The sequence below is a fragment of the Myripristis murdjan genome, chromosome 7, assembly GCF_902150065.1.
Source record: "Myripristis murdjan chromosome 7, fMyrMur1.1, whole genome shotgun sequence".
NCBI lineage: Eukaryota > Metazoa > Chordata > Actinopteri > Holocentriformes > Holocentridae > Myripristis > Myripristis murdjan.
In genome coordinates, this window is record NC_043986.1 from 5,767,676 (window position 1) to 5,794,497 (window position 26,822).

Below are 26,822 nucleotides of genomic sequence, written 5' to 3' on the forward strand. Positions count from 1 at the left end.
AGGGGGTCCAGACATAAACAAACATGGACTCAACAATACACAAAAACAGAAATCAAAAAACAAAACAATACAAAGACAAATAATAACAAAACAAAATAAAAAACAGAAACAAAAGACAGACCAAAGTTAACATCAGGATGACATTAGGACAATACAACCATAAGAAGGCCACAATGGCCAACACTGGAACAATAGCAAATAATGTGTATGATAAATTCACCAAATCAGAAGGATCATCCAGCTTCAATGAAAACAAGAGCAGGCCGCCTTAAAGTGAGAAGACAAAAAACTCTTAAAAATAACAAACGATGAAATAGATCTTTTATTGATTCCGAAGAGAAAATTCAAAGTGACACAGCAGGAGCAGAAAACTTAAGTAGTAACAATGTCAAATAAACCAGAACATTATTGCTATTATTATTGTTGTTATAGACACGACTTCCTGTGAATAAGAGTTCACTCTGTAGTGTTTTGTTAAGAGCCAGCAGAGGAATCATGACTACATCAGAGCAAGAATATTATTCCTTTAATCGGTGATACCTCAACGTGTGTGAGTAAGCAGACTGAGGGCATTTTCTGACAGGGGTGCAGATAATGATGAAACGATATCTCATCATTCCAAGTGTTGCAATGCAAAAATGTGACGATGCATATTTTTTGGGGAGACAAAAATGAGCTGTGGCATCGTCTACATTTTATTCTGCTGTAGGCATCAGAAATGAGACGAAGTTCTGCATTCAAAGTATATTTTCTGACCAATTTTTAACGACATCATTTTTAAAAGTGTCATTCCTAGAGAGATGCATGGCTCAGAAATTAACAAAATTCTGCACAGTCAGACTTTGCGGTCTGAAATGCCAGTATTTAAAAAAAATAAATAAATAAAAAATAAGATTAGACTCAAGGCTTTCTTAAACGTATTTTGCTGGACCCTGGAATTCCCCAGTTAAAGCATACACTTGGCTGTTAGCTGTTATATTTTATCGTCCATATCGAGTCATCAAGTCCATGTTGCACGTCAAATCGTATCGTGACATAAGCACGTTGTCACATCCGTGCCAGTCAACGTTCACCCCCTTAATTCTTAATTCAGAATATCTCAAAATGTTTGCAGTAAATCACAAGATGCCGTCATCATGAAGCGAAGGTGATAAATGGGATATCCCAGAAATGGAGTCAGACTGTTTAATAAATTCTCTGGAGAAGTCGGGGGGGAGGGTTCAGGGAATTGCAAAATGCCCCATTTTGCAGGACGATGTCACACTGTTACTTAGGGTTGAGTATCGGTTGGGTTTTATCCGATACCGGTGCCTACTCGGTATTTTTTAAATGGTTCCGGTGCTTAAGCGGAGATAGGTATGTAGGTATGTAGTGTTCGTGTAGTGTTAGTGTATGTTTATGAGTTGTAGAACATAATAAATTGTCTTGCAGGAGTAGATGTTTACCAGTAAGCTTGACTCCAATAATTTAACAATATGTTAAATTATTGAATTATTAAATAATTTAACAATATGTTAAATTATTTGTTTTAAAAATGTAAATTACTTATCAAACACACCTAACAATTCAACTACCAATGAATGAGCAGGAGTATGCATGTGATAACATAGGTTGAAAAATAAGCCAAAGTGATACCTCTTCTCTGAATAGACAAGCTAAGCCAGTATTCTGCTGTTAGCCAGTGAAAATAGAGCGGAGTGGCAACTCTTCACTTTGTTACACAATCTATGTCAGCGCGCTGCTGTAGCCTGGAAATTTTCTTTGCCTTTTGGACTCGTATGGTGCCGGTGCATTTTTTTTTGTAATTATTATTATTATTATTATTACTATTATTATTATTTGGCTAATTCCGCGATTCCGTGTTTGCGGAAATTATAGGGCCCTAGTTAGCATCCCTGTCACTATCGGCTCTGATCAACAAGTGTGCTGAGCAGCGGCACTGACGTCACGTTCAACAAATGCAAGTTGACGCCGGAACACCAGCGGCCGGCACCGAAATGAGGCACCGAAATTTGTTCTTATTTGGTCTCGTTACTACCGTTTATGTCGGAACCGGTGCCCTATTGGCACTGCGTTTCGGTACCCAACCCTACTGTTACTGCATTAGCGGGTGGGTTTTCAGCCCTTAACTGCGTCAGTAGCCAGACCGAGACGACAAACTGCCATGGAAGCGGGCTGAGTAATGGACCGTCATGGAAAAAAATCCTGGAATTCTACATCAGGGTGACGGTGACAACATGGAGCGGATGCATGTTTTCTGCTCGGATGCATGAATAGTAAGGCTGGATGTCAGAGTGCATTTCCCTGTGTGGTTATCTGGCTGACATCCTCCAGCCTGCAGGAGGTGAACGCTCCTCTGTGTGTGTGTGTGTGTGTGTGTGTGTGAGCAGTTGCAGAGGCAGCAGGATGAGGTAATGTAATACCCCTCTTGTAATAATAAATAATTAGCCCGGCCATGCCTCATCATTCATGACGGCGCAGCTTTAATACTTTATGAGCTAGTTATTCTGAAATCAACGAGGTGATACGTCTCATGTCATTACCTCGCTTTGTTTTTGCTGCTGATGTTTAACAAGGCACTTGTTCAACTCTAAAGTTTTACACAAGTCCCTTTTTTTTCCCCCCAACGCCGCCGTGATTCGGCTTCATGAGGCTGCGCATGAGATCGGGGAGCGGCTTGTTTCTGCTATCTGCAACGTTTCAGAAACCCCGTTCAATGCCGTGTGCCTGAAATTAAATTAACAGATCGGTTTATAAGCCAACAAAAGAAACCGAGCGGCTTATTGTCCACCGAACGCAGCCGAACGAAAGAAAACTTACGAAAAAAGCAAAGGGAGGAGCCGTGTGTGGGTGAAAAGCCTTCCTCCAGGGCGAAGCGTGGGTTATCTGAGGTTTTCTGCAGCTCTTGTCTTCCCTCTGCAGTCACGGCGGAGATTCTTTTCCTCGTCTTGCATCTTGCATTCAAAATTCATCTCCTCGAGAAGCAGTGAAGCCTCTCTGGTCTTCAGTGTATTGCTTTAAAATAGAATAAAAAAAAATAAATAAATAAAAAAAAAAAAAAACACCTCTTCTCCTCTCCTTAGCTTTTATTTTACTTTCCCAGCGCCTCTCGTACATTTTCAGGAAGCCGCGGCTCTGACTGTCAACTGGCCTCCTCGCCGCAGCGGCTTCAGGATATTTATTTTTCCGACTTAAACTGATTTGTGACGTTGTGCGACTCTGTGATTCTGTCCGTATTTTGGCAAAACCTTCGCACAGGCCAACATGCAGAGTGTGTAACAGCAAAAGCAACTGTGAAGTGTTAACAAGTGAAGTCATGGCTTCATCGTGTGTTAAATCAAGTCCTTTTCAATATTTTTCATATTCAGTGTTTAATATTTAATGTTTTCTTAGGGCCACAGGAGTTAAAGGGGTGGCTCAACTGCCCTTTTATTTTATTTTATTTTTTATCACATTTCAAATAAAACTGTGATGGAATGATAGAAAAACGAGATCGAGTCACTCTAACTGCCCATTTATAACTCTGTGTGTGTGTGTGTGTGTGTGTGTGTGTGTGTGTGTGTGTGGTGACACAACCCGATAAAACTTTTATGACAAGCCCTGTATCGCCTGAGGACACACACAAACACACACACACACACACACACACTTACACACAGAGACACAAACACACAATACAGACATCCATGCCGAGGACACATGCACACACTACACACACACACACACACACACACACACACACACACACACACACTCCTCTGCCTGTCACATGTATGAGTGTCCTTTTTGTCTTGCATGTAATCTCAATGGAGAAGATGCTGTAAACATGCATACTTAATGCGCTACACTTGTGAAAAATATCTTACACTCTTTAAATACACACACACACACACACACATAAATTCAGGTTGTATAAAGGCCGTAGATGCAGCAGGTGTATGTGCGTAACTAAAAGCCTAACCTGGAGCTGTTCTCAGGCTTCTCCACCCCCCCTCCCCCCAAAACGAAGCGGCGGCCCGACGACAAATCAGCCAGCAGAAAGGTGAACTGTGACACAAAATGAGGATTTTTATTTTCGCTTGTCAGGATATTGGAGGAAAAAAGCCCAGAGGCTGCAGATACTCATTAGTTCCCAAAAGAAAGCCATCAGTCACCAAGATCATTAGGAGCCAAGATCATAAATTTAAACAGCAGAAATGTATTTTTTTTTTTTTTTTTTTTTTTAATAAGGCAAAAATCGCTGTGTGACCTTCAGAAAATAATCTCATTCTCCTGCAGTGTGAGAAACCACAGACCAAGACCACAGCAGCAGGAAGGAAGGCTGAGGTTCTAGATTTACAGACATTTGTCAGAGGCAGAGCAGAGAAATAATCTCATTGGTCGAGTTAAACCACAGTGGGCGGGGCTAAAGAACCAAGTTAGTTAACTGGCAGATTTCAATGACAGAGAAGGAGCTGTCGTCAGCATACAGACGTATATTATTCTGTTCCACTCATTCCTGTCCATAATGTCCACAATATTAACAGCAGGCTGGCTTAAATAATTGAATTAAATAATTGTACAGCTTACTAGCTAACCCAGCTAACATACAGTATCATTTTACAGCATTTTTTCAGTTACTTAAAAGAGTGCTAGGCTTCGCATTATTAGCTTCGTCCTCTCGTACCTCTTGTCTTTATCACAGAGCTTCAGTCTGATGAGATCTTGCCTGAGAAACTGTGAGTGAATGGTTGAACTGAAGAACATTTAATATGGAAAAAAAGTAGGAATGCACCAATCCACCTTTTTCAGTTCAAATCTGATTCTGATAGCTGGACTTTAGGCTTTTTTCTTGATTATTAGTATTATTGGTGGTGTTCGGTGCAGGGTTACATGAGGCTGTTGCAAATCACACAAAACTTAGTAAAAGAGCAAAAATATACAAAAAAAAAAAAAAGAATTGATTGAATTTCAATGTATTCCAAAGCCATTCATTTGAACTGTTCATTTGAATATATATATTATATGTGAAGTGGCTTCACGAGGCAAGACGATTAGAAAATCAGACTTTGTGTCCCGTAACAAATGACCGCCCGCTGTGTTTATTCTTATTTGCAAACCTTATCAGTCGTGTTCAGCAGGAAACACCAGATGACCCAGCTTTTGTTTTGTCTTTATTTTGGGGTTTGAAATTGGTTTTGAATTCAATTTGAGGCAGCATCAAAAACGCCACATCTTCAGTGACTTTCTGAAACCAGTGTTTTGGCCACCGGGCAGCTCCGGGTGGCCAGCAGCCGAGGGTTTTTCCGTTCAGCTCCGATGGATGACTGTGGTGAAATACATAAATATGAAGCAGAATGGAGCTGAGAGGGAGCTTTTATTCTGATAAATCAAGAGGCTGCTGATCGAGCCACGAGGTTTTCACCGAGCGGCGGGTAAACAAACTCAGGTCGAGCCGATGTAAACCCTCTGGATCCTGCAGCCGTCTTCAGGCCAGGAGCTGCAGACAAGGCTGAGCAAAAGTGTTGAACCCAAATGCACGACTTGAGACGAGAGTTCCAATAAACAGTCTTTTAATGGTGAAAAGTAACAACAGAGGAAGATACTAAAACAAAAAAACACTCTTTCGAGGAATTACTTGCAAAGAAGTCAAAAATTAGTAATAGAAAATCACTCATGAAGAGGATTATACTAATAAAAAAAAAAAACACTTTCGAGGAAAACATCTATGAAAACTAAGGAGAGACTAGAAAGTAACAAAGTAAAAGAGACTAGGTAAAGGCAAAATAACAAGGCGATGATCAAAGACGCAACCTGGTGTGACTTGCCGTGGTTCGCTGGCAAGATGACACAAGACGAACTGGCACAGGACAAAGAGAAATGTGGACAATAAATACACACAGAAGGTAATGGGGAACAGGTGGAAACAATCAGGGCGGGGCAGACCATCAGACCAGGGGAAACACACGAGGGGAAGTGCAAGTGACCGGAAACGAGAGGAGAGTTAGATTTCAAAATAAAACAGGAAGTCACGAGACAACACACAACAAAAATCAACGCAATTTCTCAGACATGACAGCTGCAGCAGCTGCATGAGAGCCTGCAGGACACAAGTCGACAGATATTTTCACTCGAGCCACAAACTGTCATGTTGAAAGACTTTAACATCACATCCAGAGCTCCAGCCGCCTGTCTGTCTCTGGGTTTAGTTTTTTTTTTTTTTCTCCACTTCTGCTTTATCTTCCTTCTTGTTTCATTCCATCTCCCCATTTAATAAATTCAGCCTTATGTTGCTCCAAGCTTATATCTGTCAAAATTTATCATGCCACCCCTCGTCTCTGTCAGCAGGTTCGCCTCTGCCTCTCTCTTCTTCTCTTCTTCTAATTAAATGCTATCTTACATCACCGTTATATTATTCGATCATGTCACAGTGCCACAGACAGCAAACTCACACCTCTTATTTATTGGAGCTGCTCTGATACAGAAGCTACCTGCTGTTTAATAGAAACCCTCTTTAATATCGCCGGAGGCCTCGAAACGTGACGGTCTCTGATCTAATAAATCAGCGTGGAAAAGTGACGGCCCTCCTCTGGTCCCTTCTTACCACCTGTTATCTGTTACCTGTGCAGCTCTCTCTAATTACTCACCTCCTTCTTTTGAAATGGTTTTATAAATTCGATTTTTTTTTTTTTTTTTTGAGAAAGATCAGCTCTTTTGTTACACTGGGAATAATCAGGAAAATTAATAAACTGACAGAGAATAGGAGCTGAAAATGACTTTATTACTTTGTCGACTTAGATTGAAAGCGCCACGTTTTTCCGCCTAAGTTGTGATGCAGATTTTTTTGCAAATCCATTAAAAAGGAAAAAGTGAAATGTCACATTGACATAAGTATTCAGACCCTTTGCAATAACACTTGAAATTTAGCTCAGGCGCCTCCTATTCCTCTTGATGGTTGCTGAGATGGTCCACACCTTGATTAGAGTCCACCTGTGGTAAATGAAATTGATTGGACATGATTTGGAAAGGCGCACAAAAAAAAAAGCCATGAGGTCAGAGGAACTGCCTGCAGAGCTCAGAGACAGGGTTGTTGCAAGGCACAGATCTGGAGAAGGCTATAAAAAAAAAAAAAAAAAAAAAAAATTCTGCTGCACTGAAGGTTCCCAAGAGCACCGTGGCCTCCATAATTCTCACATGGAAGAAGTTTGGCTCAACCAGGACTTTTCCAAGAGCTGGTCGCCCAGCCAAACACTTCACTTCACTTCAATTCAATTCAATGCCTTTATTGTCATTGCACAGTACAAAAAAAGAGTACAACGAAATTACATGGTTCTCCAGTGGATCATAAAAACACACATAACAGACAGAATAAATAAGCATAAATAAGCATAAAAAACACTGTCAAAGAGGCAAGCAGATTAAACTAGCTGGGATATATTGCACATTGCGGCTATATTGCACAGTAGGTTCATTAGAGTTGAGCTGTCAAATGGCACTGGGGTAAAAACTGTTCTTGCATCGAGCAGTGTGAGTTTTTACAGACCGGTAGCGCCTCCCAGAGGGCAGCAAAGTGAAGAGATAGTGTCCAGGGTGGGATGAGTCCTCGATAATGTCTGTAGCCCGGCGGAGGCACCGTGTTCATGTCCTCAAGTGACGGTAACTCTGAGTGCCAATGATTTTTTGTGCCGATTTGATGACTCTCTGCAACACATTCCTGTGTGCTACAGTTCAGCTTACAAACCACACCGGCATGCCATAGGTGATCATGAGCAAGGAGCAAACCGAGCAATCGTGGGAGAAGGGCCTCGATAAGAAAGGTTACCAAGAAGCCGATGGTCACGAAGATGGGACAAAGCTCCTGAAGGACCAAAGACCAAACCCAAATCTGAATTATTTTGCCTCAAAGCAAATACAAATAGCGGCGCCTCCACACACCTCTAACCTCGAAATGTAAGAATTCAGTTTAGCTGTGATGGAAATGTCATTTTTAGGAGACGGGGGTTGTTAGAATGAGAGTGGATTATGATTCTGGGCCACAGCTGGAGTGAAGGAAGGTAGAGGACATCATTATTTATACATTTATTCGGTGCTCAGTCTCAACGGGAAGAATTTCGAGGGGCCAGCAGCTCCGAGCAGCAGCCTGATGAAATCCCCCCGTGCAGTCTAGACACCGGTGGTGATCTGAGAAAAACCAGGAGGAAGAGGAGGAGGAGGAACATCCTGCAAGAACACAGAGAAAACATTTTAACAGTACAGAGAGAGCATTGGAGAACATTTGGATTTACGACCACTAAAATCAGGCTAGTAGCACAAGAGGCCACATAATCAGGCTTGTAGGATCTTGATTACTAGGACAGTACGCTCATCACGGTGCAAACATGAGCATAATAAAATAAAAGCTTACTTCATGAAGTAAATGAGTTCATCTGACGTGGACGTCGTGATATCGGCTCACCGCCTGAACTATGTCTGGAGAATAAAGTGTCCCGTGTGAGGAGTCCACACCAATCTGATTACAAAAAGGGATCTGTAATCTATTTAATACACCGAAAAAGAGGCATCACAAACCTGCCAGAGAACACAGCTGGCACCGCTGGAGAACTGAGCAACAGCCGAGACAGTTTGCTGAGGTGTGTCTGAATGTGGATTTGAAATACACATTTTGAAATTAAAAACAAAACAAAAATAAAAAACAAGACATTTTAGGAGATGTTGATTTATTCCAGATCTTCTTGTTTTCTTTCTTTCTTTCTTTTTTTTCAAATCCAAAGACATCATATTTCTAATGATCATGATCCGCCGTGTGGATAAGACGGCTCGAGAGTTGCTGTAAGGTTTTATTTTGCACTTTAACGGAGCCAGGCTAACGATTCTCATAGACTTTAAGATTTTATGCCAAGCCAACAGGAAATGCTACCCCTAGGAACCGAACCGCTGAATGTACAGGGGAGAAAATGGAGTCCAACGTCTGGTCTCAGACTCAGGGGAAGTCGGGAAAAGGAGATTTTGCCTGGAAACATTGGAGTATTTCTTTAAGTACATTTTAGCTATCAGAAGCCAATGGAGAAACAGTGAACAGGTGTTAGTTTGGATGAGGCTGTGCTGCGGCCCCTCATGGTGATTTATAATATTTTGCGGCCTTCATCCCCATAAAAGTTGTCCATCCCCGCTCTGAGTGAAAGTGAACAGTAGAATAAAGTCGATTTACTTCCGAGTGTAGTTTACTGCGACCCGGGAAACTGTTTGGTCTGCTTTCGGGTCGAAACGGGGAAAGTGGCGGCTGAATTTTTTCGGGCTGAGCAGCAGCAACCGAGGCTGTTATTTCCTACTGCGGTAACAAGGATTCAAGTGCTGAAGCCGTTTGCAATCACCTCCAGTTTAATGACAACCGCCGAGAGGCTGAGAGACGGAGTGAAATGTGTTGGGAGAGAAAATGAGAGAGAGAGAGAGAGAGAGAGAGAGAGAGGAAAGCCAGGAGAAAGTAGAAGAGATGGAGGGAGGCTATATTTACCTTAGATTGGAAATGAAAGAGGGAGAGGCGAGGAAAGAGGAGATAAGCACAGAGAGATGAGAAATTAAATGTAGAAGAAGCTAGAAAAGGAAGAAAGAGATGAAGGGAAGAGAGGGAGGGATGGCTGTTTACCTCAGAATAGAAAAAAAGATTGAAGGAAGCCAAGAAAGATGGAAAATGAGGAGGAGAGAAATGATAAGGCGGGAATAAAGCAAGAGGTCAATAAAGCAAGAGAACGAGGCAGCTGACCGTGATAACTTGGAAAGAAAGAGAGAAAAGAGTGGATGAGAAATGAGGTGAGCAAAAAAAAAAAGCATTAGTTTAAAAGGAAGAATGATGAGCGAAGCGAGAGAGAAAATAAAATAACAAGTCTGAGCTGCAGAGGGCCACAGGTGAGGAAAGTGACCGAGGGGTTGGAAATGAGAGAGGACAAAAGCGAGAAAGGGAGAATTGAAAAGAAAATAGACAGGCAGAGCGAGGAAGGAGAGGTGAGCCGAGTCAGAGGGAAAAAAGATAAAAGAGCGGAGGACAAAAAGCACGGAGGACGACAAATGAGACACGAGGAAAGAAAGAGAGCTGAGGCAGATCATGACTGTGAAATGGGAAAACGGGACGCGACACCAGGATCGGATTAGCCGGCCAAAGAAAAAAGGAAAGAAAGAAAGAAATTAAAAAAGGAAGGAATCACTTTTTTTTATTCTTACAGGAGCAGAAAGCAAGAAAAGAAAGTCCATAATAACAGGAGACAGGAGAAAGGATGAGAAAAAAGAAAAGGGGCAAGAGTGACAGACAGAAAGACAGTGAATCCATCCATTTTTAATCAGATTTAGTGACATCTCCTAAATCCTCGCTTAATTAAATTTAACGTTTAGATAAAAAATGAATGAATTACTTTAAGAAAAGATATCTTTGATCTAAAAACCTAGTATTTAATAACATAACTGCCTTACTTATCTACATAACAGGACAGTGAAGTCATATCACTGAAAAAAAAAACCTCACAAAAATAATTTTTTCTTCAGTAAGGGAAAGAACAGTTTGTTTGCGCTTTAATATTACAATATGGGAAAAAAATAAAAAAAATAAAAAAGAATATAGGGAAAGCACACTGCTGCTGGGTACAACATCATTACATCTCGTTTTCCTCAGGATAAATTCTGATTGGTCGGACTGTTGCCGAGCAGAAAACGTTTCCCTCCTGTTTCCCTGTCAGGTCATCAAATACAAAGCGGTGAGGGTAGTGGGTAAAAAAAGCAGCTGCATGATTTCAATGATAAACCCAAGCAGGTATATGATTGATATTCGTTTTAAGGATATACATCTGCTTATAGATCGTATTTCCTCATGAGATTTTATAGTAAGTAGTAGTATAGTAAGTAATAAAAATGTCAAAATGCAAATGATGTGGCTGCAGCTGGACTTTAAACCTGTCAGATAGATCAGAAAATGCTTATATTCAGATCTGAGTTTGTATACTTCTGTAGGTTTTTGCAAGGTAGAACTTTTTTTTTTTTTTGGCTTGCAAACGTGGTCAAATCCTTTATTTCCCACACAGCTGTTCACATCTGGTGTGAGACGGCTCATACACAGGAGATGGTTTATTAACTCATGAGGTAAACGTACGGTTTGGCCAATATGAACTGGGGAGAAAAAAAAATCCACCCTACCTCTCAGGGCTTCGAAAGTTTTTACTGCAAGCTAAATTTCCCCTCAGGGACAATAAAGATGAGATCTGATATGTAAGTAACATATTTGTGTGTGACATATGGTAATAGCGCAGGGTGTTTCTGTAAAAGATGAAAAATTGCCATTTATGTGACAACAGAAAATCTCAAGAGAATTGAATTGACTGTCAGAATATTTGTATGTATGTATGTATGTGTGTGTGTGTGTGTGTGTCTGTGTGTCTGTGTGTGTCTGTGTGTTTACTCACTTGTGTATGTGCCTATAAAAATGAAGCCACATGATCACATTTGCAGATGATTACTGTGTGTGTGTGTGTGTGTGTGTGTGTGTGTGTGTCAGTGTGTCAGTTTGATGTGGGTGTTTTTAAGTGTGTGTTTGCGCAGTTGTGTGTCACAGGTCTGAAGAACGTTATGTAAAGACTTTATATATATATATTTAAAAAAAAAAAAAGTCAGGGTCATTAGCCAGATTAGAGAATCTAATCATAAAAAAAAAAACATTAATAAAAAAAAAAAATCCATGTAGAGGAAGAATGTGAACTTTATTTTTCAGAGCTTTGTCCGAATGATTTTGCTCTCAAAACAAGATCACATTCACACACATTTTTCAACACAGTCTCGTCAAATTTATGTGAAAATGAGCAGGAGAGTGACATTTCCAGCTTTAGATCATATCAAAAAGTTATCTAACAATTCAGTTTAAGAGCTGCAGACGTAGACAAAGCAGCTGAATGACACACACACACACTCACACACACACACGCACAATTGGCTGATTGCTTACACTTTCTACTTCGTTGTTTCAGCCAAGCGAATGTTTCTCCCAGGGACTATTTTCCCTGGCGGAGGGAGCGTGTCACTCTGACCCAGTTTCATCAAAAAGTCCTGAAAAGCCAACAGTGCTGCTGCTTTTAGGAAAACTCATGTGGAGGACTTTATTGGGCTGATGGAAAACTGGAGTGAAGAAAGTGTGAAGGCTCTGAAAGTTCATTTTCATATCGTAGTGGAATGAATGGAAACCAGCGGCTGGAGAGAAGATATGGCAGTTCTATTTAATTACACTAAACCTGCAGAATCACTTGTACTGTCCTTTCAGGTGAAGACTCGTTGCGGTTTGTTTTCTGTTGGTGTGTTTGCTTATATTCGTGTGTTCCTGCCTGCTAATGTGTGTGTGTTCCTGTGTGTGTGTGTGTGTGTGTGTGTTAGCTGCGGTCCGGATGCTGCGCTGCCTCTCTGAGCCGAGCTGCTGTCGGCCGCTCGCTGTGCAGAGCCACCAAACAAAACCACGCGGCAGAAATCAAAGTTTGAGAAAGGTTTTGCTGTCAGAGGCGTCAGCGCCGTCAGGAAAAACAGAGAGGGAACACGGCATCGCCTCACCGCGAGGGGCGAAGGCGCTGAGGTGAAGGCAGAGATGAAGAGATGAGGAGGGATTATTTTTTTTTTTTGTTAAAGGTTGTGGATGGAAAAAAAGAAAGGCTTGACTGGTGGACAGGACTGAGCTGACAACAGGCGAGAATGAAGACAATATATTTATTTAGCCGTTGCATGAGAATGTTTCTCGCTCCTCATCTCCTGTCACGGCGCAAAAACCCAAAGAATCCCCAAGAATCGTTGCACAAATATTCCCAAATATGATCCAAATATCAAACTCTAGTCTGGAAGCACTTTATACCACCAGAGTCCAGAGTTCATGTCATCCCAGATATTGTAGATACACACCACCACATTCAGATACACCATAGATACACTCAGTATTCTAGAAAAACACTGAGCTTTGATATTTCCAGACATGACATAAGGTCATATTTGGAACACATACATGACAAAAAATAAGATATACCTGGTATCCTAATATAATAAAGGTCCTAACCGTTTTTATCGAGTCCATATTGGACCATCAGAAATGGTCCGTATTCTCCAGAGAGTATCAGAGATTTTCAAAATTCACATTTTTATTCAGGGATTTGCAATACAAACACATTTTACATTACAGTACTTTCTTGTTTTACAGGTTTCAATGTCCTTTTGTCAATGTCCTTATTCCAGAGTCAGACCCTCACATATATTGTTATCCCCCCCCCCTTTTTTTTTACACCTTATTTTCTTACACTTTTTTCTTCACAATCACACTTCAAACATAACAGAAATAAAAATAAAACACACAAAACAAAAAAAAAAACAAAATGACAGCAACATTCCAAAACAGGCTTTTTCCATGAAATCTCAGAGATATCCTATTGAATATTCTTGGATTTTGGCCCTTTTTCGTGCAGGGTGCTCCATACATTTTCCTGGTCGTTGGTTTTCATGCCTTTTCCCGTGGTGCTTTGTAACCTCTGCTGTTAGAAACGAGTATTAATAGTACTAATAAAGCATCAGTGTTAAAAAGGTGTGTTAAGTTAGAGCTTCAGCAGGGACAAAGAGAGGAAATTCCCGATTAAATTTCAAACTCGACTGTGTTTTGCTGCTTTGCCCCTCATGGCCGAATCATTGATATTAAATTACAGCTGCAACAAAAATGTTTGAGAAATGTGAAAATATGTTCTTGATTGAAAAGCGGTTTCTGTTATTGTGTTTTTTTTTTATTTTTTATTTTTTCCTTTTTGTCATGGATGATTCAGCACGGAAGAGTGAATATGAAAAAAGAGCTACTTTGAAAAGGTGAAAGTAGCGAAGAGCTTTTTATTTTCCTTACATTTGTTCACACATCCACTCGCAGGAGATAATCCCTGCTCTCCGCCGCTCTCCTGTTCGCTGCAGTCTTTTTTTAAAAAATAAAACACATAAAACTTCAGCAGCCTCGTCGGAGCGCTGCTGTCGCTGCAGTGGCCCGTCCCTCCGGTGTCGATCCGTGGGCAGAGCGCGGCGGGTTGGGGGTTCACTTCCCACCGGAGCCGCCCACACAGTACGATCTGATGCTCTCTGATGATAAAAGAGCTCACCATGCAGAGAAACAGATCAATTTATTTTCATGTGCGATTGCTGTTTGTTTGATCTGGCTTTATATCCAATGTGCAGTTTGTGCTGCTGCTCCTGCTGTGTGTGTGTGCGTGCCCTGTGTTATGCTATATCTCAGTATAAACACAGAGAAAATATATTTTCTTTGCTTTTATCGGAGTCATTTATTATTTACTAGGTACAATAAACATACAGGAATTTGACTCGGTGACTTTGGTGCTGGGAAAATAAATAAAAACAGCAAATGACGAACTGGCTGGTGATTTTAAAAAAATATATGTAGACTAGAGGTGTGCAAAGTACCCCTGTTTGTGTTTGCATTTGTTTTGGGCCAAATAATTAAGATTTGGATTTAGCGATAAATCCACTAGAGGGCAGCTCAGAGTTGGACAAGAAACGTGGCGACGATGATGGAGGTCGTAAGCAGCTTGGTGGATGGCGGTGGTGTGTGAGGCCATTAAATATTCATTATCATGTCATTTTTAAAAAAATTTCCAGCTCCACTGCAGCCACGATTTCCGGTGCTGCTGCTCCGTTTTGATTCCTGAAAACAAACGCATGTAACTTGGAGCATAAATGAGCCTTTACTGCAAATAAAAATGGATATAAACTCCGTCAGTGCTTGGAGCACCTCCTGCTGTTTATTGCAGCCCGTCTTCTTTCATCAAAGAATTATTCATTCCCTTTGGTTCTCCTATACCTCCGTCTCTCCCTGTGCTGTATAGACTGCAGCCAGAAAAAAAAAGTGGAACGGAAATGTATCTGTGCCTGTGTAAAGTACTAGCAAGTCTGATTGCATTTTTTAACACTAACATGTCTATATTCATATATGCAGTTCACACCTACCCGCCTCTCTAACACTCTGTTCTGTGCTCTCATCTACTTAAAGACTATTTAAGTAGAATGATATCCTGTGAACCGGTGACTCACACAATCAGATTTTAAATAACCCTTGTGCTACTTGTTAAACCTTTCTCTTCTTCTTTAAACTCATTTCTCCTCCCTCTATTCCCCCTTTTCATCCAACTGCAGTCAATCTCCATCTTAACAAGTCATTCTGTGTCATATTCAGGCTTAAAATATTTTTTTTTTTCTTCAAACAAGGCGGAAAAAATCTGCCAGCACTTCAACTTGTTCCCTTTTTTTTTTTTAATCAAGTGTCATTTGCTTGATCTTAGTTGGTTCATCTGCCTTATTTCATCATGTTCATATTTGTTCCCAGACAAAATTGGTAAAACAAATGAGACTGCATTGAAGATCAGTGGGATTATCTGGCGCTGGTGGCCACTGGCAGCCTTTTTTTTCCTTGTCTGAAGAAAAAAGAAATATTTCAAGACTGAATTTGAGTTCAGTAAAAGAGTAATATTTGTCATTGCGTCCAGGTGTAAGTGCATATCTGTCCATGTTTTAATGCCATCAGCTGAAGACTTCAATTGCACATACTGGGATTAATTTGGCATTCTTCTCTGTTCTGCAGGCTGGGAAGGTGAGGGTGTTTTAATATTAAAGGCTTGTCAAGTGTAGCCTTCAACTCACTCTTCAGCCTTTATTCATTGTCCCTGTTCCTGTCCCTGTAGGTGCAGACACATTTCTCTTCATGTCCTCTGTCTTGCCTCCAAAATGTATTAAGTGTATAATATGGCATTTCCCACTGTGATATAACATTTTCTTTCCCGTTCTTTAATCCACCGTTCCTCCTTCAGACCCCCTGCAGCTAATGAGAGCCCTGCTTCTCTCCTCAAACTCATCCTCCTGTCATCATTCATTCTCTTTGTTTCTTTTACCTTGCTCACAGTATATTCCTATAGGTGCGGGCACATTAATCTTTCTTACTTCTGTCCGCCATCCTCTCTTCCTTCCTTAGGCGTGGACTACATCATGTTAGACGGTTCATTCTGCACCGGTTGGAGTCTTTCTTCACTTATGAAACTTGCTTTCCTGTCATCATTCATTCATCCATTAATACTTTGTTTCCATGCCAGCATATCCCCCATCCTCTACTCTCTGTCTCTCTTTCACTCTTGCATTAGTTTGCATCTTACATATAAAATAGCATATTCGTTTATGTTCATACGACTTTAACCCTTAAATATACAAAACAAGTTTCTTTGATTTGAGCCCACCGATGTTCTGCCTAATGCTGTTTTATAGTAGCTGTTCCCCATCCTTTCTCTCTCTTCTCCTGCAGGCATTGAGTGCATTGTGGCTTTACCAGAGCCCAGGACGTACTGGGATCCTGTCTTCGGCATCTGCGTATTCCTCCTCTCCTTCCTCATCCCCGTGGCCATCATCAGCATCTGCTACAGCTTGATGGTCAAGCGCCTGCGCAGCGTCCGCATCCTGTCCGGCTCCAAGGAGAAGGACCGCAACCTGCGCCGCATCACCAGGATGGTCCTTGTAGTTGTGGCCGCATTCGTCGTCTGCTGGACCCCCATTCAGATCATGGCCCTGGCTCAGACGCTGGGCTTCAACCTGGGCAGCCTGTTCACGGTGGTTCTGATGCACTTCTGCATTGCGCTGGGCTACGTCAACAGCAGCCTGAACCCCGTGCTCTACGCCTTCCTGGACGAGAACTTCAAGCGCTGTTTCCGTGAGTTCTGCAACCCATCGCCGTTCCACCTCGACACGCAGCAGTCAGGCAGGATGAGGAGCATTGCTAGGGAGGTGGCGGCGGCCTACAGCTGCAAGGCGGGAGATGGCGGGGGGCCAGGGGGAGGGACGCCCAATCCGGCATGACTAGGCGTGGAGCTCCCCCTGGTGGGGATGGACCCCCAACAGAGGGGAGAGAACCCGGGAACGGGGAACTCAAACACAGAGTTGACCCAGATCACAGCACTCTAGCGGCGCGAGCCCCCCCGCCCCCCGACTAGACGAGTGGCCTGGGGCGGGGGGGAGGGTGATTGTGGGGGGATTGAGGATGGGGTTGAGGGGAAAAGGATTTAGAAATGGACCAAAGGATCTAGAGGACACTGACATGGACAGAGGAAAGGGAAGGGATGGTGCCATTGTGGCTTCTTAAGACTGAGTTAGGACAGAGGGGAAAGGGGGACTGGTAGAGAGATGGGGTTAGCTTATTGGGATGGGGATAGCTCAAATATTATACGCTCCCAGAAATTATCCTGGGATGAAAATGTGGCCTAGCCTCTCTGAGACAGGAGGGTACTTGGGAATGGAGGAAATGTATCTTCAGACTTTCGGGAACTTCAGAAAGACTGGCTTCAGGGGCCAATGGAGAAGGATGTATAGATTGTGAGATGGACAATAACAAGAAAGATAACACAGGAGCAGAAACACGAGAGGCAAAAGGAGTGGGAAAAGATCTGTGATGACACAAGAATGCAGCTTGAGTAAAAAACAGCCTCTGGAACAGAAACCAGAACTGGGAATCACGGTTGTAGCTGCATGCTGCATCTCTAAGATGTCCCAACTTGGTCCATGGGCATGATACATTCAGGGGTGGGTTTTCAGCTGGGAGAAAGGACAAAATGGAAAGGATATAGTGAGCAAAGTCCAGTGAGGTAAGAACCAGAGGACCTGTAGCATGGATACCAAATCCTTGAAAGAACCGCGCTCTGCATTAACTACGTGTACACCTTGGTGATTGTTGGAATGATATGATCAACACTGGACCAGCTTTGGGAGCGAGGATCATGGCTTTCCATCTGCAGGGACACCACACTAGAAACCACTAGGGTGCCACCTCTGCCTTTAGTGGAAAGGACAATGGAGAGAATCTGAATGCTGTCGGTCTTACTGGGAGTTACGAACAGGGAACAAACACTTGCTCTGCAGTTGATTGTATCCACAGAAACTGACATTTCTGTTGTGACCAGCAGAAAAACTAAGAAAGCGTTCTTTGGTTGTGCCCTCTGACGTTACAGTCAACAAATTTTGGCAAGTTCGGCCTCCAGGGCAGCTTCGCCTCTGAGAAATGTTTGCATAACTCAAACTCAAACAATCTGCAAATCTAATTTTGTGTGTAGCTCAGCTGATGGAGCGTGCCACCAATGCCACTAAAGTTAGCAGTTCATTTCCCATTGGGGCCAAGTGTGATACATAAAGGTGCTTTGGTCAAAAGCGTCAACCAAATGAAGTCTGTTATGTCATGTTTCTCCGACCCACCTTGTATTTATGAATGTAGCTGCAGGAAAGGTTGAAACGCCTCACCTATGTCTCTCGCAGGTTCTCAGATTTTGTGGTGATGACTTGCCGAGTTCAGCAAGAGACACAGATTTGAGTTTTTGAAAGAACTGAGCTCATGGATCACTGTACTATCAATTTTGTGGAGTGTATTTTTGTGGGCCTGCGCGGTATTTACAAGGGCCAGCAGAAAATAATTCTACATGCAGGTATTGGTGATAAGGTTGGGTCTGTAGACAGGTAGAAAGGATTTAGGGAAGCTGGAACTGGGTTGATATAGTGTAAAATACTGTGCAGTGTGCTGAAGTTCAGGTATAAGGGTAAAGCTAAAGCTTATCTAAGGGAACAGACACTATTTATCAAGATACTCTGTGGCTTTGTGAGTCAGAATGCCTGTTAATTCTGGTGGGAACAAAAGTCCTTGTGTTTTGTCTCTTGTGGATCCACACAACCAGAGTATGTGTTTTTTGGCCTGTGCGATTAGGGTAAGGTTTTACATCCATAGAGCTGTAATGAAAATTGAAGAAAAAAAAAAAAACATGTAAAATATGTTTTAAATATTTATTTGAAATACATGAGAAGTGTCAGGAGTGTGATAAGCATGATTTCCCAGATAACATTAAGTGCCAAGGTCTTTATAAATAAGAATAACTTCTTCTTGATTGGAAATACACCGCTTGCAGGTTTATTCAAATCTTTGACAGAGGGTGAAATGGCTTTTACAAAACATCTGTGAGTTTAGGCTTGAATGAGAGCTATCTTGTGTGATTTTTCAGCACAAAGTCTTAGAAACAATTAGTGTTGTCTCACACACGTTGCAGACGATGTGATGAAGAGGCACACAGTGGGTCTCTCATTTGCCAGGAAGCTTCATAGTTAGATAACATTTTTAGGATATACTACTTACTGAAGTTCCCTGATTTTGGCTGAACTTGGCATTAGCTAGCTGTAGCTGATGTCTTATGTTTACATTTTTGTAAGTTTTAATTATGGTATGGGCTTGATCACCATGGAAACTGGTGGAATGAGATTCACATGATGTTTCCCTATTAGGCCGTCTAAATTCATGCACCATTTTGGACACAACCACTTCCCTGATCAAGAAGATTCCTCGCCAAGGTGACAAGAAACTTCCTGGCAAATGAGACAAACCCAGGATTTGTTGACTTGTGCTGCTTTAGTGGCAGAGCAAAGGGTTCGATATTCAAGTCCCAACCAATAGTGCGCCCAAATCCAATCATGTCTCCACTGGTATGGTGTTTCGGATAAAAACAAAGACAAAATAACCTAAGTGAAAAGGTTGCACGTGTTTTGTAAATGACACATCGGACTGTGCTGTTTTGCCCAGGTCTATCGCTGGAGTGTCAGTGGTGGGTGGTGGATCGGGGTTTGGGGTACCCAGGGGTTCAGATCAGGTATGGGGTGGGGTGCTGAGGTATTTGTGGGGTCATTTACGAGGGTTGGGGTTGGGTAGGGGTGAATCAGCGGAGTAATTTTGGCTCCGAGCACCATAGTGGCAAAGCAGGAGTCAGGGGTCACAGTGCTTGGACCCCACTCCAAGGGACAAAGGGGCTCTCTCTCTCTTCTTAGTGTCTTAAAGTGGAAACTAACCCTAAAACAGAAATCACACATGATGCTACACACGTGATCCTGCACAGTTTGGACAACAATGTTAAACGCTTCAGTGTGGATTTCCGCATGTGAATATGAAGTCCTGCCGTATTTAAATCAAGAGAACCAAGACTCTCAGTCCAATTTGTCACCAAGTATCTGGGGCAGCTGTATGAATGGTGAATGGGAGGCTGAACTTGTGGACGGAGACCCATGATTTCTTTTTAAATCATGATGATTTATTGGCTCGCACAATCACACAATCATCCACCAAAGCAAGTGCAAACGACATGCATATTGAAGAGTAACAAAACCCCAAACCTAAATCTCTGTGAAGCCTGAATACACACAAGTCAAGCATCACCTTTAATATTTATATACTTTTCAATACTTGATTCTCTTTTTCTCTGACCTCCAACAAAAAGATGAAATCTAAATTTATTGTATTTTTATTTTTATTTATTCATTGTTTCTTTAACCTCAGTTTTTGGCAATCTCCTGTGACACCTATTTACAATTCAAGCTTAGAAGAAACCCTCAGGCGGCAAAGTAGTCAATTTGTAACAAGATATTTCTGCATTTTCTTTAAATAAATAAATATTCAGTCGTAAAAGTTCAAATAAACATTTCCAGAGTCAGCCTCACATTCATTATCATGGAGCTGCTGCACTGATTTTATTTTCTCAAAGAGCCTCAGTGTTGTGGTCAGTAACTTTGAGAAAATTAAGAAATAAAATTAAATTATCAAGGGCAAGATTAGGGTGCATGTCTTTTTAAATGATGTCCTGTTTGCCCTGTTGGATTTCCCTGAATAAATGCAGGCTAACAACCTGGCCTTGCCCAAGGGCACCTGAGCAGCAGCTAGTCGGGGGAAACACACACTGTGCCCCATTGACTGTGAGTGTTTGAATATTAATCGGACCGTGCGGGCTCTGAAGTAGCACATGTGGGTTCGGTTTCAGAGTTGGTGTCTCCTTTAACTTTGTGTATTTCTGTCTTGTTACTGTTTTAGTGATTCACGACGGATCCTTAACACTGGATTCAAGGATTTTTTGTGTATTTTTTTTCTCCCATGTCTCCTTTTAACCAAACAAATTCACCAAGATAGGAGAAGTGAAGTTGGAAAAAAAAAAAGATGTACTGTATGTTTTCTTCTGTTCCTTCCCTTGTAGTCTCCATCCTGTCGTGCTCTGTTTGTACAATATCGATTTGCTTCCTGGATCCATCTTGGCGGGGCAAATTAATATATTGACTGTACTTTTTCGTGGTTCTTTTTTTTTGTTTGTTTTGAGAGGAACAACTCTATGAACTTATATTGCCTTAAATACCAAGCAAAGTCTGTTACTGAAGCTCGCTCTCTGGCTGGATTAACCGTGTTCTAGTTTTTATTGGTGCTTTGCTGTTAGTTTTATACTAGAGCAGACCTGCATTCATAAAGCCTCTGAGAACAGGAGATGGGGGAACAAAACAGCCTCACTTGAGCAATTCATTAAAGAGTGTTAAAAACTAATCTTAAAGTACCTGTGTGTGCAGCCTCTGACAGAAGCTAAGGGTTTGATAAATGAGATGAACATAAGCTTCATTCACAGATGAGGTGGCTGCTCTGGATGAGAGTGTTTACCACGCTGGTGTGTTTTCTGACTTCAGCCCTGCGTCTCTGCGTGTTACAAACTGACTTCTGGCTTAATAGTAAATTAGCTTTTATTAGTCAGGGCCTCAGCTTTGATAAACCGCAGCGTGTTATCAAGCCGTCTTTCCACTGTCATGCCGCTGCGAGCCAGGCGGTGCTGATGACCCTAAGCCTCAGTCTGCAAGAAGAAAAACCATTTGTGTTTCCACTGTCGTGCCGATCGCCCCGCGGTCTGGTCCTATCCATGCACAAGAGTGGGAAGTAGGCAGCGAGGGGTTAAAGTCTGCAGACACAGCACCAACTAACTCTTGCAGAACTATGAACCACGGGATCTTTTTTCTCTTTTGGACGCCACTTTGTGTGTTCTACTGACACCTGTGTTTTTTCAGTTTTTAGCGGACTTGTCCCGTTGTGTATTGGATCCCCACCGCTGCCATCTCTCTCACTGTATATCACATTACGTCCTCATTTTGTCAAACACTGTCAATTTGACATTGGACATTGTCCTATGTCCAGACAGTGAGCAGAGCCCCAATGTCCTTGTTTGACCAGTACACTTTTCCAGTGCTGCACTGACATTTGTATTGATCAGCTGCACCGTCTCCCTGCCCACAGCCAGGTAAGCCCCGCCCACCATTCTTAGCTCCACCTGGACCATCAGCAGCTGGAAACTGGCCGGGACAGCCCCACTGAGGAGCCAGCAGAGACCGGAAGAGAAAATGGAAACACAACTGGCCCTGACAAACTCTAGTACACCCAGGTTTGGTGCGACAGTGGAAAGACGGCTAATGCACATCAGGGAAAATTTTTCCTCTTGAAGTTGCTGTAACATGATTAGAGGTTATGGATATGGGAACCAAAAACACTGGTAGCACCATGTGTTGCGTTTTTACCAGAAATCCCTGCTGGCATCAGACCACATGGCACTAAATTCTCCACTGGGCACATCAGAGGTGACTGTGGCGGCGGTGTTTCACCAAACTCAACACACCTCAGAAGTCCAAACTAAACTTTGTCCAAATAATTCAACATTTAACACATTTTCTCTGTGGAAAGTCCATGTTTTTCCATGGTTTTCACCCCCCTGCCCATCGCAGTCTGTGATTTAAGCTGCAGTTTAAAACCTAGACGTTTATTTATCTGCATGTTCCTCTCCACTGAATTGCACAGCCGCTTTCCAACCCAAATCATTATTTTGTTGACAAAAAGCAAACACTCCAGCACATTAAATACAGAGCTGATTTTTCTCACTGGCTTTTTCTGGTAAATTTACAGCCACAATCATTCTCGCTTGCTGCTGATCCACAGGGAAAAAAAAAATCTGGTAAGCAGCTACCATGTTCATTTGTTTGTCCGGATTATTTTTGTTTTTTTTAAACTACCAACACTACCAATATTCAAGTTGTAAAAATATACAAAATATATATGTATATTTTCCATATACAAACACATATCCAAATGTTGTAAGTTATTTTGAAGGGATTAGGGAAACCCTATTCGTTTTCCTCCTGGACGATTCATATTTTGATCCGGAAGTCTCAAAAGGCAAACAAATCCGGGCCGTGCAGAGACGTCATTATCTGTACATCCAATAATATTATTTGTCTCTGTATCTGTATTCAGATAGAGGACCAGATGAAGGCATGGTTTATACTAGAAGTCACATTAAATCAGACAGATTTTGTCATTTCTAACCAAATATTCAGTGGCAGTGCAATCGTTGTGCCATTAAAGCATTAATTTGAAATATTGGCATGTAATTAACAATGAAAACACCTTTCCACACCTTCATCCTGTGCATTCCGAGGTATGTGAGCTGTGTGAACCCTGTGACCCTGCAGCAGGGAGGGGCAGCTGGACCGATCAGCGGTCATCACAGTTTGTTGTAACCAGGCTTTGATCATGCACAGATTTTGAGCGACTGTGATCTTTGATTTCACCAACCAGTCGCTTCATTTAGACTGTCCACAACAAATAATATGTCCAGGGCCGAGAGCCGACAGTCCAGCTGTCACTCAGGGGAAAGTCTGGCATCGATTCAGAGGCGGCGGCAGGTGTGGGAGCTGCGAGACAAAGGACTGATGTGGCTGCTGGATTTCTGTCAAACTCTCTCGCTCACTCTCTCTCCGCCCATGTAGCCTCAGATAGAGGTTTTTTGTTCTTTACAAAACCAGATTATGACAAGCAACTTTGGGTGGAAGAAATACACATCACATTATTTATGCTTTCCCAAATAATTCATTCAGAATTGGATCCATCCTGTTAACAAACCAGTGTGATGACAATGTGACTTCTGAGGCCTGTGTGGTGAGGAAGCCCAGATGCACCCCTGGATGTCTCTGATGATACAGATCTGTAAATTATATCTAAGTGGTTTGAGCACTACAGGTTTAATATTCAGGCCACAAGACCAGCTGACCCACATCTTCAAGTGACAGCTTTACTTTTTAAATTTTAGTCTGTTAATATCTGGAGCAGTACGATGGCGTATTGGGGCCACTGTGGGGAGAAAAACAATTATGGAGCCGGGGGAGGATGGGAGTTATATTCTGAGAAAAACACAAAACAAAACAAAACAAAACAAAAATTAACAAAAAACTGATGATTTTCATCCAGAATCACAATCTTCTCATCAGTACCTGGACTTTGTTTTTCTCATAAATGTGTGATTTTTTTTTCTTGTAAATTTACTATTTTAATCTCAGAGCATACATTTTTTTCTCATAAATTTGTGATTTTATACTTTAAGAATGTTTTTTGTTTTTTATCTCATAAATTTGTGACTTTATACTTTCAGATTTTTTTTTTGTTTTTTTTTTTCTCATAAATTTGTGACTTTTTTTCCTCATAAATTTACCACTTAAATTTCAGAGAGTATCCAAGTTTATTTTTTGTAAATTTATGCCTTTATAATCTCAGTATTTTTTATTTTTTATTTTTTATTCTCATAACTTTTAAATTTTCAAGGTTTTTTTTTTGTAACTTTGAGTTTTTTCTCATAAATTTACTATTTTAATCTTGTAGAGTATCAAAGTTTTTTTTCTCATAAATGTATGACTTTGAAATCTCTGAATATTTTAGTTTTTTTTCTCATAACTTTGTGAGTTTTTTTCTCACAAATTTATCACCTTAATCTTAGAGAATATCCAAGTTTTTTTCTCAGATTTTTACCCCCTTCCATGGCTCCATATTTTTTTTTTCTTTCACTGCAGTGGCCCTGATACGCCGCCGTAGCACCAAGCCAGTGTCACATGCTGGGCTAAATGTTGGACTGGTGGCGCTGGACAGATTATTAGTGTTGTAACTGAGACGTACGGGCACTGACAGCTCAGGTTAAGCGCAGATTAAAATCCAAAACGCCAGAATCTCCTCCTGCTGTGCATGACGTCCTCCTGTTCTGAGTCGCTCGGTGAACGCCGGGCTGGTTTTTGTACGACCTAGCAGACTCTGTGTAGGAGAGCGGCCGGAGCATCAAGGACACTGTACACGCCACCGACTCACGTGGACGTCGAGGCGCCGTCCGCGTTCGCTTGACGTGTCCAAACCGAAGACGCGACGATATTTTGTATTACTGTTTGGTGTTTTTGTAGCACAGTCTGTATAAAAGCGTCCGATGACACCACGAGGGGAAAATCCTTCTGTATAACAATGCAAAGTGAGCATAACTACACTGTATGTAAACCCTGTATAGACATTCTATTTGAATATTTACAGTTCTGTAAAAGTATAAAATATGGTTGAAGTCATCTTTAAATCGTCTGACCTCTGTCTTTCTCTCTCTCTCTTTATCGCTGTTCTTGGTGTATAAACTTTTTATCTCGCCACCATAACGGTACGTGTTAACGAGCTCCGTGCGTCCACAGCAGGGAGACTCCCTTCATTCGTTTACATTTTACAGACCACATGAATGTCAACTTGAAAAAGCCAAATCTAGCAAAAAAAAAAAAACAAAAAAAAAAACAAAAAAAGAAAAGATAAACATTGTTGATGTTGTTCTTATTGCTATTCTTACTATCAAAAGAGCAAACCAGTGTCGCATCAGTGGGGTTTTTTTTGCCGTGCGGGAGACTGTGTGGTGTGTATCTGTGTATTACTTGTAGACTGCATTTCGCTCACCGCCCGAGTCATGCAATGAAATAGTTCTGGCACTTAAATTTATGAATAATGGAAAAAATCAAGTTTTTGAAACCTGCAGCAAGAGAGCCCTGCACACCAATGCTGATCCAGAATTTATAGTCTCTCAAGCTGGCAAGAAAAAACTGAAATATTCTCTATTTATAATGAGATTTTAATGTGGCGGCAGAGCTATTTTTTGTTTTTATTTTTTATTCCATGACTCCGGCTGTAGCGGCGCAAACTTCCTTGTCCCTGTTCTGCAGACGACTACACGACCATGCTAGCTGGCTTGTTGTCGATGCTAAGAACATTTTTGCCGAAGCTTGAATTTTAAAATGTATATTTTTCTCTGCATATGAAATTAATAAACAGATAAATAAATGGCAGCGATGTATTGAGAACTGTTCTTGTTGTCCCTGGTGTTTGTCAGGATTCTGAATGGGATTGGGTGTCAACTACTATGGCTGATTTGGGAAGTGATAAAGACTATTGAAGCTACTCACTGCAAACAAACAAGACCTTCATTAAGAAGCCGTCAGCTTGTACAGATTTGAAGGATTTGCTGGATTGCTTTACGGCACAAAACAGGAAGAGGGCGCTGTTCTTCTGGAGCAATCTAAGCTGTCAGATGGTGAAAAAATCATGATTACAATGTGCTCCTTTTCAGTAATTTTGAAACCATGTTCATATTCTTCAGCCAGAGGTCAGGAGAGGTCAGGAACCACAAAGCAAGGCTTTACCACTGGAAAAGAAGCATTTCCTGAAGAAAATACACGCAATTGCTGTCAGCTGATTAGTTTGGTTTTGCATTTACGTCTTTATCATTATAAGAGTGTGCATGTTTGATCAGCATGCCACACTGAGCATTTAGAAATTTGAATGGAGTTGCTCCTGCATACAGTGGCTGACTCATAAATACAATGGGAATGGATGGGGCCTCATTGACTTCCATGTATTTCATAACTCATAAACCATATATGTCATCATTATGAGGCTGTGCACTTTTCATTAGCATGTCACAATGAGCATTTATAAATTTGAATGGAGTTTCTGCTGTGCACAGTGACTGACTTATAAATACAATGGGAGTGGATGGGGCCTCATTGACTTCCATGTATTTCATAACTCATAAACCACACATGTCATCGTTATAAGAGTGTGCATGTTTCATCATCATGTTTCACTGAGTATG

At 41.5% G+C, this 26,822-nt stretch overlaps 1 protein-coding gene across 2 annotated transcripts in view; it reads left to right on the top strand.

The window, feature by feature from the left end:
- oprl1 (opiate receptor-like 1) overlaps positions 1-16,869 on the top strand; it is a 108,779-nt gene extending 91,910 nt beyond the window's left edge. Inside the window, exons 6-7 of one of the 2 annotated variants that reach the window (XM_030055691.1) lie at positions 9,451-9,460; positions 16,322-16,869. In XM_030055691.1, the coding sequence (XP_029911551.1) occupies positions 9,451-9,460; positions 16,322-16,869 (558 nt within the window). The remainder of the gene's footprint in view (positions 1-9,450; positions 9,461-16,321) is intronic. The other variant, XM_030055690.1, reaches the window with a different exon arrangement.
- The last annotated feature ends 9,953 nt before the right edge of the window (positions 16,870-26,822 follow it).